This window comes from Chiloscyllium plagiosum, unplaced genomic scaffold (assembly GCF_037043375.1).
Source record: "Chiloscyllium plagiosum isolate Xiang-an unplaced genomic scaffold, Cpla_swu_hap1 HiC_scaffold_7, whole genome shotgun sequence".
NCBI lineage: Eukaryota > Metazoa > Chordata > Chondrichthyes > Orectolobiformes > Hemiscylliidae > Chiloscyllium > Chiloscyllium plagiosum.
Window position 1 is genome coordinate 53,650,438 of NW_028270145.1, and position 14,455 is coordinate 53,664,892.

Sequence of the window (14,455 nt, forward strand, 5' to 3'; positions counted from 1 at the left end):
TTTCTACATTAAATTTTATCAGTTCATCAGTCTGTCAGTGTCCACTTCAAGTTTACTCCTATCATTCTCCATGCTGTTTACTGTGCTTTTAAGTTTTGTCATCTGCAGATTTTGAAATTGTGCTCTGGAGACCCATTAATATTCATTTTTTTAAAAAAGGCAGTCGTCCCAGCACTGATCCTTGGGACACAACACTTTTTTTTATATCTACCTTCAATCCAAAAAGTAACACTATTCTGTTTCCTGTTACTCAGACATGTATCCCTTTTACCACTATCCCTTTTATTCCATGAGCTTCACCTTTGCTAACAGTCCTGTTTTGTGGTGCTTTATCAAGTGCCTTTGGATATCCGTGTGAAGCTAAGCAACCATATTACTATAATTAACCTTTTATGTTATTCAACTTAAATGCAATTTGCCTTTAATAAATCCATGGCAGTTTTCCTAATTCATGTATACTTGTTAAGTCATTTTTAATTTTTTTCCCAGGTTATTGTTTCTAAATGTTTCCCCATCACTGAGGTTGAACTCTACAGCTTGTAGTTATAAGGTTTATTTCTGCATCCTTTTTAACATTTGGATTTATCTAGTCCTCTGGAACATACTCATATCTAAGAATGATTACATATAAATTATTCATATATTGTAGAGGAGAAAAGTAAATCTGTTAATAAATTTGTAAAAAATCAAAGATCGACACAAAGAACTATGAAAATGTTTACATAGATTCCGTATTGGTCGAGAAAAACCTGGACAACAGAGTGAGGTTGCTCGTCTTATCAGTGAAACATTAGAACAGGAAAGATGCCAGGAGGCACTTTTGGAGCAGCACTGTACCCGGTATAGTACAAGTGATAATGAACAGGTAAGGTGATACATGTGATACTCACTTCTATCGCCTTGCTGCTATCCATCTAATGTTAATTATCTAGAATTATTAATTCATAATTTTGGTGTAATTTTATTCTAAGGAGCTTCGCCAAGATAAAATTCTAGTGCTAGCAGTTAACTGTGTTTATGTTATATTTAGCATACTCAGATTAAGAGAATATTCTTGTCAAAAACAGAAGTGTACAAAAAGGTCAAATATATATTCTTATTAGTGTTAAATGGTTTAGAAGATGGGGAGATGAGCTAAAGAGTATTTTTCTGACAAAAAGCGGGTCTTAGCGTGACCATCTATTGAGAAATAGTCATATGAAATTGCTTAGTATTTTGTGTTTATCGATTTGATTTTTTTCTTAAGTCCGAAGAGTTTCCTGAAGATGAAAGAACAATTTCAAATGAAGTTGGAGCTGGAGGGACAGTTGAAGTTGCTCAACAGACTGAAAATGAAAATTTATTTTTAGCATCAGACATGGATTCATTACTTACTCTTAAATTGAAAGAGGTAATAATATTGCATTTAGTCTTTTGTATTTCACATTTTCTGTTACTTTTGAAACATTAGGGATCAGATCTTCTGTATCAGAACTAGGTGATTCATCAAAATTGGATAATACTATATGCTCATGTGCTGTGAGCATTTTGATTTTGTTTATTGAGTGGATAGAATACATCAATTTATAATGCATATTTACAAAAACATGACGTTTGTACATTGAATTATCTATTGCATCTTCACTAAAGTCTTTTCTTTAGGTCTTTACTCTATTTCATTCTTCTAGTTCCTTCATCCCAACTGCATCTGTTAGGATGATGCCAACTTAGACAAGGGGGCCTCCGAATGTCCACTTTCTTCCTCCAACTGAGAGTTCCTCAGTACTGTAGTTGACAGGGCCCTAAACTGGGTGTGACTTATCTGCTGCACGTCAGCCCTCTCCCACTTACTTCCCACCCAAAAGAGTGACAAGAGTCCCCTTTGTCCTCACCTACCATGTACATGCAGAGGATCACTACTCATCATTTCTGCCATCTCTAGCAGGATGTCACTACCAGACCCATATTCTCCTCCCCTCCCTTATCAACCTTGTACAAGGACCCTTCCTTCTGGGACACCCTCGTCCATTCCTCTTCCACTCCTAATACTCCCCACCCCATGGCACATTCCACTGCAACAGCAGAAGGCGTAACACCTATCCATTTACTTTCTTCCTCCTCAGTATTCAGGGGACCAAACACATCATCCAGGTGAAGCAGCACTTCACCTGCACTTCACTCAATCTAGTCTACTACATTCGCCACTCATGATTAGTCTCCTCTACATTGGAGGAATGAGGCATAGACAGGGTGACTATTTCGCAGAGTACCGGTGGGCGGCACGGTGGCACTGTGGTTAGCACTGCTGCCTCACCGCGGCAGAGATCCGGGTTCAATTCCCGCCTCAGGCGACTAACTATGGAGTTTGCACGTTCTCCCCGTGTCTGCGTGGGTTTCCTCCGGGTGCTCCGGTTTCCTCCCACAGTCCAAAGATGTGCAGGTCAGGTGAATCGGCCATGCTAAATTGCCTGTAGTGTTAGGTAAGGGGTAAATGTAGGGGTATGGGTGGGTTGTGCTTCGGCGGGGCGGTGTGGACTTGTTGGGCTGATGGGCCTGTTTCCACACTGTAAGTAATCTAATCTAATCTACCTATGTCTGCAAAAAAGATGCTGAGCTTTCAGTTGGCTGCCGGTTCACCACACCACCTTATTCTCTGGCTGACATTACTGCCTCATGCTTGTGACAATGCTCCAGTGAAGCTGAGCGCAAGATGGAAGAACAGCACCTTATTTTCTACTTGAGAACTGTACAGGTTTCTGGATTCAATATCGAGTTCATAGGCTTGAGTCATCACCTCTCACGTCCTTACCTAAGGCCCACACACCAGACCTTATTATCACATGGTGTGCTATTACACATGACCCATTGTTAGTCAGTAATAGTCCCCATTAGTAGCTATTCATTCTGCTTGGCCAGTCGTTATCCACGCCTTTGTCTGTCCAACTCTTGTCAATTTCCATCAATTGTTTACTCTTTACTCCCTTCCCCACCCCATCTTCTGCATAAAACCAACATTTGCCTTACTGCCATTAGTTCTGAGGAAGGGTCACTGGACCCAAAATGTTAACTCTGATTTCACGCCACAGATGTTGCCAGCCCTGCTGAGCGTTTCCAGTAATTCCTGTTTTTGTTTCTTTACTTTAAGGCCATCACTTCTCTAAGTAACCTAGGTTTAAAGTTTATATTTTTAATTGCAGCTGAGAGTTGAATTTCTATTGTGTATGTGCACTATACCTCGGTTCCCAAGCTGTTTCTCTGCCATTCATCAGTTGCACTGAGGATTATTTTCCTTAGTTTCCAGCAACCTCTGCTGAAATATTTCAAAATTATTTGAAGAGAAACTGGAAGAAAGCTTTCAGAAACTTTACTGAGGTACAATATACATGGAGTGTTAATTTGGAAAACTATCTGAGAATGCATATATCTGAATATAACAGAAAAAAATGTTGTTAACACTTTTCTGAATAAGTACTTATTGTAGCATTTAGTTTGTGTGCTTATTTTTCTGAAAACGAGGGGAAATGATTAATTATATAGACACTGATACTGAGGTTATGGAAAGAAAGTGTGTCTTGTAAAGTTTTCAGTTTTCAAAAATCTTGATTGAACCTATGAGCCATAAAGTTAGAAAAACTGGTAGTTTATGCCTCTCAGTAAGACCATAAGAAATAGGAACAGGAGAAGATTGTTCAGCTCCTTGAGCCTGTTCCACTTTTAAGTAAGATCCATGGCTGATCCAACATTCCTCATGTTCACTTTCCTGCCCTTTCCACGTAATCCTTGATTCTCCTACTAACCAAGAAATCTTAACTATAGACAAGGATTCTACCAATATAGCTTTGTGGCAAAGAGTTCCAAAGAACTCTCAATTCTCTGAGGGAAGAAATTCCTTCTCATTTTAGCCGCTTTATTCTGAGTCTGTGCCCTCTGGTCCTAGACTTCTGTCAGCGTTTACCCAGTCAAGGCCCTTAAGAATCCTCTATGTTTCAATGAGAACACCTCTCATTCTTCTAAATTCCAGTGAGTAGAATCCCAACCTGTTAAGTATTTGCTCATAAGACAATCCCTCCATACTGAGATCATCCTAGTAAACCTTTTCAGAACTGCCTCCTAATGAAATGATATATTTTCTTCATTATAAAAAAGGGATCAAAACTGTACACAGTACTCTGGAAGTGAACTCACCAGCACCTTGAACAATTGCAGCAAAACTTCACTACTCTTTTAGTCCAGGAGAAAGTGAGGAATGCAGATACTGGATATCAGAGTTGAGACTGTGGTGCTGGAAAAGCACAGCAAGTCAGGCAGCGTCAGAGGAGCAGGAGAATCGACGTTTTGAGCATAAGCTGCCTGACCTGCTGTGCTTTTCCAGCACCACACACTCGACTACCCTTATAGTCCAACCTCTTGGAAATGAAGGCTAACATTCCATTAGCCTGCCATTAATTTTCATAATACATAAGAGAGAATATGAAAGGAAAGTAAATGCTGTTTCTCATTTTCTGACCTTATTACAGCTTTGGTCCAAACATGGGCATGTGCATTTGTAAGTGATGCACACTGCTGCCATTGTGCGTCAGTCGTGAAGGGCATGATTCTGGAAGGTGGTGGATAGTGTGCTAATCAAACAGTCTGCTTGGTGTTGATCATCTTCAGTGTTATTGGAGCTGCACCCATTCAAACATGTGTAGAGTATTCGATCACACTCCTGACTTATGTCTTATAAATGGTGGACAGGTATTGGTGAGGCAGCAAGTGAGTTACTTGCTGCAGCATTCCAAGGCTGTGACGTGCTCTTGTAGCCACAGTATTTATATAGCTGCTGCAGTTCAGTTTCTGTTATTTATAACCCCCCAGTATGTTGACAATGTAGATCTTGAAGCTAATGCCATTGAATTTTGCGGGTTGATGGTGAGATTCTGTCAAGTGGGCACGGTCAGTTTTTGTGAGTTAGGTGAGTTGGTCAGATATATGAGTTACATGCAGTAGCTCACTAAGCCTTCCTCAAAAACACCTACCGAACCTGTCACTTATGCCTCCTTCAAGGACAAAGGGAGCAGATAACATAGGATACCTGCAAGTCCCCCTCCAAGCCAAACATTATTCGTACTTGGAATTATATTCCCATTTCTTAACTGTCGTTGGGTCAAAATCCTGGAACTCACTTCCTCACAGCAATGGGTGTACCTACACCTGAATGATTACAGCAGTTTAAGAAAGCACTTGTTGAAAGGAGCCACATTCTCTAAGGCACTTAGGCATGGACAATAAATGTTGGCCTAACCAGTGATGCATTCATTCCATGAACAAATTTATTTAAAAAGTTAAAAAAAAAGTTAAGGGGCAGAAATATACAGAAGTTAAAATAGAGAAACAAAAAACTGCATAACAAGAATTGGTGAGAAAATGACCATATTCTCTTACTTACTCTCTGCAATGCCACTGTTAAATATTGTTCATGTGCAAGTATCAGTGCATCAAAACCAACATTTGCTCATGGTAAAATAAATTATATCAAAACTCTTGTACTTCCTATTGTCAAACTTTGTCATTCCTTCCATTTACTTGTTCAATTACAATTGTTATTATAACCTCCCACCAGTAGTGACAATATTTCTGTTTTTGTCTCACTGCTCAGCATTTACTATAATGAGCAGTGGATAAACTATCTTGGCCTCCTCCAATAGTCCCCAGCACCACAGATACCAGTCTTCAGCCTATTCAATTTGCTTCACACGATAGCAAGAAACAGTTGGAGGTACTGGATACTGCAAAGGCTATGGGCCCTGACAACATCCTGGCAATAGTATGATGATTTGTGCTCCAGAACTTACCAATCGTCTATCCAATCAGTTCCATTACAGTTGTAACATGGCATCTACCTGACAATGTGGAAAATTGCCCAGGTTTGTTCTGTACACAAAAAGCAGGATAAATCCATACCAGGTAAAAGCAATGACTGCAGATGCTGGAAACCAGATTCTGGAGTAGAGTGGTGCTGGGAAAGCACAGAAGTTCAGGCAGCATCTGAGGAGCAGTAAAATCCATGTTTCGGGCAAAAGCCCTTCTTCAGGAATGGGTCCAGTCTCTACGGAAGCGTGGGTTCAAATCCCACCGCTGCCATTGGTGCGAGTTGCAGTTTGCCCTGTAGCGAGTTAAACTTTGTAGTCTGGTAGTGTAAATCCATACCGGCCAGTTACAGCCCCATCAGTCTAGTCTCAAACATCAGTAAAATGATGGAAGGTGTCATCAACCATGCTATCAAGCAGCATCTACGGTGACTTGCCTAGTGACATCCAGTTCTGCCAGGGCCACTCAGCTCCAGACCTCATTACAGACTAGGTTCAAACATGGACTAAAGAGCTAAATTCCAGAGGTGACAATGAAGGCTGCATTTGACCAAGTATGACATCAAGGAGTCCTAGCAAAATTGGAATCAATGGGTATTGAGGGCAAACTCTTGAGTGGTTGGAGTCATACCTGGCATCAGACATCTGAGCTCCAAAACATCTGTGCAGGAATTTCTCATGGTAGTGTCCTAGGCCAAACCATCTTCAGCTGCTTCATCAATGATCTTCCCTTTATCATAAGGTCAGAAGTGGAGATGTTTGCTGATGGTTGCACCATGTTCAGCACAAGTCAAGACTCCTCAGGTGTTGAACCAGTCCATGTTCAGATTCAACAAGATCTGAACGATGGCCAGGTTTGGGCTGACAAGTAACATTCGCACCACATAAATATCAGGCATTTAATCACTACCTCTTGACATTCAGTGGCATTTGCATCACTGAATCCTCCATTTATCTACATGCTGGGGGTTACCATTGACCATAAACTCAAAAACACTCACCGCATAAACACAGTGGTGACAAGAGTGGGTCAGAGGAATATTGCAGCAAGTAACTTATCTCCCGACTTCTCAAAGCCTGACTACCATTTGCAAGGCACAAGTCATGAGTGTGATGGAACACTCCCATTTGGCTAGATGCGTGCAGCTCCAACACGCTCAAGAAGCTTGGCACTATCCCAGAAAAAAAACAGCCAGCTTGTTTGGCACCTCATCTATAAGCATCCACTCCCTCCACCTCCACCACCACCACTCAGTTGCAATTGTGTGTATAATCTACAAGATGAACTGCAGAAATTCACCAAAGATACTTAGCATCTTCCAAACCCATGACCACTTCCATCTAGTGTGACAAGATGCATGTGCAACAGATAAATGAGAACACCACCACCTACAAGTTTACCTCCAAGCCATTGACCATCCTAACTTGGAAATATGTTGCCACTCCTTCACTGTTGCTGGTCAAAATCTTGAAAATCCCTCCTTAAGAGCATTGTGGGTCAACCCACAGCACATGGACAGCTCACCACCACCTTCTCAAGAACAACTAGGTTCAGTAATAAATGCTGGCTAGTCAGTGACGCCCATGTCCCATAAGTGGTAAAGAAAAGAACTCTGAAATGATTGGATGTTTACCCTGCTTGAGTCATCACAGCTGTTTGAGAGTTGGAGGTCCACTGGTCTTAACACCACATTCACATTTATGTCCGTTAAAGGTGAAATCCACACTAGAAATTGCTAGACGAATTTTTTTGAGATCAATGAGTGTTGTTATTCCATTGTAAAGTTAAAATTTGCACAAAATTGTGGGATTTACAATAAGCAATTTTTTGTTTTAAAAGAATTGAGGAAATTGTCCATCTCATTTACTGTCTTAGTAAGTTTTGTGTTTTCACTTAAATTGCCGATTTGGTGCAAATTTCACGAATGCGATCTATTTTAGAAAACCCATTTATGGAGCTTTGTATATTTCATCTGATGGATTTAAAAATAAAATGTACCTTTCAACTTAAACTTTGACCAAGTGTTTTATTCGATGTCATCCAGTTTTATTATAAGCACTCACTTGATTTCTTGCACTATGTAGAGAAATGAAAAGAAATGTGACTTGAACATATGAAATTTCTAACTCCATAGATTCTTTGTTTTTGTGCTATTTGATGGAATTTTTGAATGTGCCATATATGACATCTCAGACTGAATTCTAATAAAATAGGTTCTAGGTAATTGAGTAAGGAAACCCAGTCTTCTTTCAGTCCTGGAGCATTTCAGTGTTGATAAATAATATATCATTGCCCCATATCAGTACATCAGTAGAAATTTACCTATGTAGCATCAATTTAAATGTATTTTCAATTTGTATATTTTTCTCTAGCTTCAAACTAAGAATGCAGTAACTGCAGCAGAAGTCAGTGAATTGGCAGAAAGGGTGTGTAGTTTTTTTTTCTAATATTAAACATATTTTCTATTTGAAAATTTGTATGTAGACTGTTATAGTAATTACAAATGTTCTTCATCTATGACAGCTGAAAATTGCTGAAGCAGAGAAAATCAAATGGGAAACAACAAAGATGCAACTTCAGCAAAGTGTTGAAGAGAATAAGGAGAAAATGCAAAAGGTGGAAAGATACTGGTTAGAAGCGCAAAACCTTTGCAAAATGGTAAATGAACACTTGAAAGAGACCCAATCTCAGTATGACGTTTTGGAGAAGAAATATAACAAAGCTAAGAAACTGATAAAGGAATACCAACAGAAGTAAGTTTTTTATTAGTGCACTTACTGAGTACTCTGGTAACACCTGTGAACTGTTGGATTAAATGCATTATGTGATGACTGGATATACCACCCTCACCCATGTCAATGTATTTCACGGCTAAGATAAAAAAAAACATTTGTGTTTATGTTGCACTTGCCACAAATCTCAGGCTGCCTCAAAGCAGCAGCCCAGACAGTAACATAACAATGACCAGATAATCTGTTTTTCTGATCTTAATTGAAGAATAAACATAGGCCAGGGCATTAAGAATAATTTTTCTGCTCTTCTTTAAAACCATGCCTTTGGACCTTGTATGTCCCTCGTATAGTGCAGATAGGACTTCAGTGTAAAACCTCACCGAATGATGATACCTTTGACACACTGACCTCCCTTAGTATCAGCTTATATTTTTGCTTTCATTCTTCTGAAATGGGATTTAAACCACAAGAAACAACAGTGCTTAAAACTGATCCACAGCTGACACAACCACCTGATGAAGGAGCAGCACTCTGAAAGCTAGTGCTTCCACATAAACCTGTTGGACTATAACCTGGTGTTGTGTGATTTTTAACTTTGTACAACCCAGTCCAACACTGGCATCTCCAAATCATGACCTTCAACATAGTTTAGCAAGTCCATATTACAGATTTTAGAGCAGTCCTAACACTCAAACCCCATAGTTCCAAATATAATATTACATGTGGTGATCAAGTGTTAACAGTCTATCCACTGTAAAGAAAAGTGATTTGGAGCAGATGCTCTGTCATTTTCGTAGAAAAGTGTCAGCCACTTCTGGTTGAGAGGTGGTTTGAGGATGATCAACAGTGACTGGGAGAAAGTGAGGACTGCAGATGCTGGCGATCAGAGTCGAAAAATGTGGCACTGGAAAAGCACAGCAGGTCAGACAGCATCCAAAGAGCAGGAAAGTTGATGTTTTGGGCATAAGCCCTTCGTCAGGAATATGGGGTGGTGGGAGAATGTGGGGTGCTGAGAGATAAATAGGAGGGCAGGGGTGGGGGAAAGGTAGCTGCGAAGGCATTAGGTAGATGCAGGTGGGGGGTGATAAGTCAGAGGGGAGGGGAGGGTAGGAAAGAAGATTGATAGGAGACAGTTCAAGAGGACATTGCCACGTTGGAGGGTTGGATCTGGGATGAGGTTAGAGGAGGCGGGTGCAGATCAGAAACTAGTGAAGTCAGTGTTGATGCCGAGTGATTGAAGAGTACCAAGGCAGAAGATGAGGTGTTCTTGCTCTAGTCGTCGGGTAGCTTGGATTTGGCGGTGGAGGTGGCCCAGGACTTGCATGTCCTTGGTGGTTTGGGCAGTGGGGTTGTTTGGTGCATGTTCCTGAGATGTTCCCTGAAATGTTCTGTGAGTTGGCATCCTGTCACATTGAGAGAAACAACGAGATTTTTGGATGTGCCGGCTGTGAAAAGATCCTTTGCAGCTTGGAGGGAGATGAGCCAGGAGGTGGGCTATGGGCTCAGGTTTTACATCTATTGTGGTGGCGTGGGAAGGTGCAGGGTGTGGAGGATAGGTTGGTGGAGGGGGCTTGGACCTAACAAGGGAGTCACGGAGGGAATGGCTTCTGCGGAACGCAGATAGGGTTGCGGAGGGAAATATATCTCTGGTGGTGGGGTCTGATTGCAGGTGGTGGAAATGACAGAGGATAATGTGCTGTATCCAGAGATTAGTGGGGTGGAAGGTAAGGATCAGGTGGTTCTATCCAACATTTGTGGTTGGAGGGGTGGGGTTCAAGGGCAGAGGTATGGGAAGAGGAGGAGATGTGCTGGAGGGCATTGTTGATTACGTGGGAGAGGAAATTGCAGTCCTTGAAATAGGCCATCTGGGATGTCCTGGTTTGAAGGTGGAGAGTGTGGGTGGTGTCCTGAATGTATCTGGGGAGTTCCTGGACCAAGGGGGACAGGATGGTGTCAAGATATGAAGGGGTAAGTTCGGTGGAGCAGGCAGAGGTGATAGGTCGACTAGGGCAGTCAGATTTGTGAATTTTGGGTAAGAGATAGATGCAGGGCTCTGGGACTGAGGTTGGAAGCTGAGGTTGTGGATGGTCTGGGAGATGATGGTTCGGTGATGAGAAGTGAGGTCATGGTTGAGGGGGCAATAAGAAGAGGTGTCCATGAGTTGGTGCCTGGTTTCGGTGATGTAGAGGTCAGTGCGCAAAACTACCACTGGCAAGCCAAACCCCTCCCCAATTTAATGGTGAGGTTGGGGTTGGAGTGGAAGGAATGGAGGGCTGTGTTTTGCGAGGATGAGAGGTTGGAGTGGGTGAGAGAAGTGGATAGGTGAGATGGTTAAGGTCATGGCAGCAGTTGGAGATAAAGAAGTCGAGGGCTGGTAACAGACCAGGACAAGGTGTCCAAATGAATGGAGTATGTTGGAAGTGAGAGAAGGGGATCCTCAGAGGGTGGGTGGAGTCACGATTAAAAAAGTAAGCGCGGAGGTGGCGGAAGGAAAGTTGATGTCGCAACACATGGAATTTGTTGACCCGTGAACATAATAGGATGAAGGTGAGTTTTTTTTTACTGAGGACTGATCTGTTAACTCCTCCCCCCCCACCACTTTGCATCTATCTAATGCCTTCCCAGTTGCTTTCCCTCCCCACCCCCACCCTCCTATTTGTCTCTCCGTATCACCCCCCCAATGAAGGGCTTATGCCTGAAACATCAACTCTCCTGCTCTATAGATGCTTCCTGACATGCTGTGCTTTTCTAGTGCCACACTTTTTGATGATGATCAGCAGCTGTGTACTAAATACCCTGTGGAAGTCGAACGTTTTTGTTGAGCTGTTGGAAATGTAGAAATCCAATCCTAAGAGAGGTAGCCTGTCAATAATAATTAATATAAAATGTAAGTTAGCAATTCTTTTTCTTTAAGAATCAAAGAAACTACCTTGTTCAGTACTTTGTGTAATAAAAGTGGCCAATAATCTCTGTTTTGTGATGATTGGAAAATTAGCACTGTGATAAAATGATCTCATTTTGCTTTCCAATTTAGAGAGATTGAATTTATTAAAAAGGAAGAGGATTACAGAAAAGTTCTGGAAGATCAAGAAAAAGAACATGCAAAACAGCTGAAAGCACTACATGATCAGGTTAAAACTGCAATTAAAATTCAGTTGCTTTTGTCTACAGAATCCATTATTACATGAAAGAAGTAATATCTGAATGTAAACACATATATTCTTCAGATACTAGAACTGAAAACTGAACTGCATTCCACTGGACAAATGCCTCCAGTACTCAGCAACAACACGATGCACGAAACGGTAGTGGAGTTTGAGAGTCAAGAGCAGTTTGAAGATAATTTTAGTAAAGAGGAAGATGACACAAACCAAAGTGAGTCATACCTCATAAAAGGGATAAAGATGTTTTATAGCATTGCTTTCATTTTATGAGGAGAAACTGAAATGAAAATATTTTTGCTGTGCTAAAATTCCATCAAGGGCACACTTATTTTTGTTAAAAATCACACACTACCAGGTTATAGTCCAACAGGTTTATTTAGAAGCACAAGCTTCTGGAGCATTGCTCCTTCATCAGGTAGTTTTGGAGTATAAGATCGTAAGACACAGAATTTAAAGCAAAAGTTTACAGTGTGATGCAACTAAAATTATATATTGAAGAAGACATGTTAAGTCTCTGTTCTTTTAGAACGACCATGCTGGTTTCACTTACTTTTGACCTATATGCTATGTCCTTATGTTGCTCTTCACTTTGCCTTGCTGTAGAGGACCCTTCCCAATGTTTTACATGTTAGTTTGTAACATCCAGAGATTCCTCAACATAAGTTAGCTGTACTGTATATTATGCAAGATGTAAAGAATGAAGTATTTAGGGCAGCCAACAGAGTGTAGATGGAAAGTGAAGAATACTTTGCAATGTGTGTGATTTTGTTGTGTATTCAGTGTATCACATTCTCCTCACATTGTAAACAAAAAATTGGATATGAGGGAAACTGATCCTTCTGATAGAAATGTAGGATGGTTATAGCACAAAAATAAGTTTTTCAACTAGTCGTATATATTTGCTGCCTTTTTGCAAGAGCAGCTTGCCTATATCCACTCACTCTGCCCGTGGAAATGAAACAGATTGGCTGAGTTTTGTCTTTCATGACTGTTGATGTGTACTAATGTTCAACTAAATTATGTGGTTAATTCAGCATTAGATAACCAAAGTAGCTCATAGCCCCTCACCGCTATTCAAGAAAAGAGGAAAACTGAGAGCTACAGGTCAGTTACCCTGACAGCAGTCATTTAGAAAATGCTGTAAGGAAATGAGCCCTAAAAATGCACTAAAAGTCATTGTATGATCAGATAAATTCAGTATGATTTTATGAACAAGGAAATTGTATTTGATAGATGTGGAGTTTTTAAAATATATTTAACTAGTAGATTGGATTAAGGGGAGCCAGTAGATGCAATATACTTGAATTTCTAAAAGACTATTAATAAAGTGCCAGACAAAATGTTACTGTACAATATAAGTGCTCATGACGTTGGGGGAAATATATAGCATGGATAGCAGATTAGTTAATGGGCAGGAAGGATAAAATAGGAATAAATGAGGAATTTTAAGATGGTGAGAAGCAGTGCAGGAATTTTACCTATTCACAATCTGTATTATGGAGTTGCATTGAAGTGGGAAAGCTTAATATATCTAAGTTTGTTAACTGCATAAGTTTGATTTACAGCCTTTTGAACTGGTGAAGCAGCTGGAATTTCTGCTGTATATCCGTGAAGCAAAGAGCTCTTAATAGCGCATTTAAGGAGATAGTCACACCACAGGTTTGGAACATGTACACACAAAGGGAAAGGGTGATTGCCAGATACTCTGAGAGAACAAGCAGGCAGTGCGTAAGTTCCCCAAGTCTTGTTTGATAACCAGTTTTTGGTTTGCATGCTAATGAGGCCAGTAGTTCCTCAGGCATGCAGCAAGAACCAAATCTGTAGCATCATGGGCGTCTCGATTGCTGAGGAGTGGAGAAAGAAAAGTCTAGCGACAAGATTGATTGAGAATTTGATAGAGGAACAAGCTGGCATTTCTGCCCTGTAGATGTGACCAAATGAGGACATATAGAATAATCCGAGGGTTAGATAGGGTGGTTAGTGAGAGCCTTTTTCCTTGGATGGTGATGGCTAGCATGAGGGGACATAGCTTTAAATTGAGGGGTGATGGATATAGGACGGATGTCAGAGGTAGTTTCTTTACTCAGTAGTAAGGGCATGGAACGTCCTGCCTGCAACAGTAGTAGACTGTCCAACCTTGAGGGCATTTAAATGATCATTGGAAATACATATGGACAAAAATGAAATAGTATAGGTTAGATGGGCTTCAGATTGGTTTCACAGATCAGCGCAGCATCGAGGGCCAGAGGGCCTGTACTGCGCTGTAATGTTCTATATCCTATAAATCTGGTACGCTTCTTCACTGATGCCAGGGTCAAGGGGATCACAGAGTGGCTGCAGGAAATTCTTCTGGAGGAGGGTGAATAGATAATAGTAGTGATCCACATTGGTACTAATGAATTGATAGGAAGATGGATGAGGTCCTGAAGGAAAATTTTAAGATGTTAAGAAAAATGTTTAAAAAGCTGGACCCTGAAAGGAGTGATCTCAGGATTACTCCCAGTGCCATCAGCTGGTGATCACAGGAATATGAGAATTGAATGATTGAACATGTAGCTAAAAAATTGATCGAGGAGGGAAGACAACAAATTTGAGGCACTGGGGCTGATTCTGAGGCAAGTCCGACCCATATAAGGGTTGCACCATATCAGAGTCAAGAGTGTGTTGCTGGAAAAGCACTGCAGGTCAGACAGCATCCAAGGAGCAGGAGAATTGACGTTTCAGGCCGGA

At 40.9% G+C, this 14,455-nt stretch overlaps 1 protein-coding gene across 3 annotated transcripts in view; it reads left to right on the top strand.

Annotated features, from left to right (window-relative positions):
* Window positions 1-14,455, top strand: part of LOC122551563 (neurabin-1-like) — a 126,060-nt gene that overhangs the window by 64,890 nt on the left and 46,715 nt on the right. For all 3 annotated transcript variants that reach the window (XM_043693638.2, XM_043693637.2, XM_043693636.2), the window contains exons 6-11: window positions 727-865; window positions 1,247-1,390; window positions 8,202-8,255; window positions 8,353-8,582; window positions 11,596-11,692; window positions 11,789-11,936. In XM_043693638.2, the coding sequence (XP_043549573.2) occupies window positions 727-865; window positions 1,247-1,390; window positions 8,202-8,255; window positions 8,353-8,582; window positions 11,596-11,692; window positions 11,789-11,936 (812 nt within the window). The remainder of the gene's footprint in view (window positions 1-726; window positions 866-1,246; window positions 1,391-8,201; window positions 8,256-8,352; window positions 8,583-11,595; window positions 11,693-11,788; window positions 11,937-14,455) is intronic.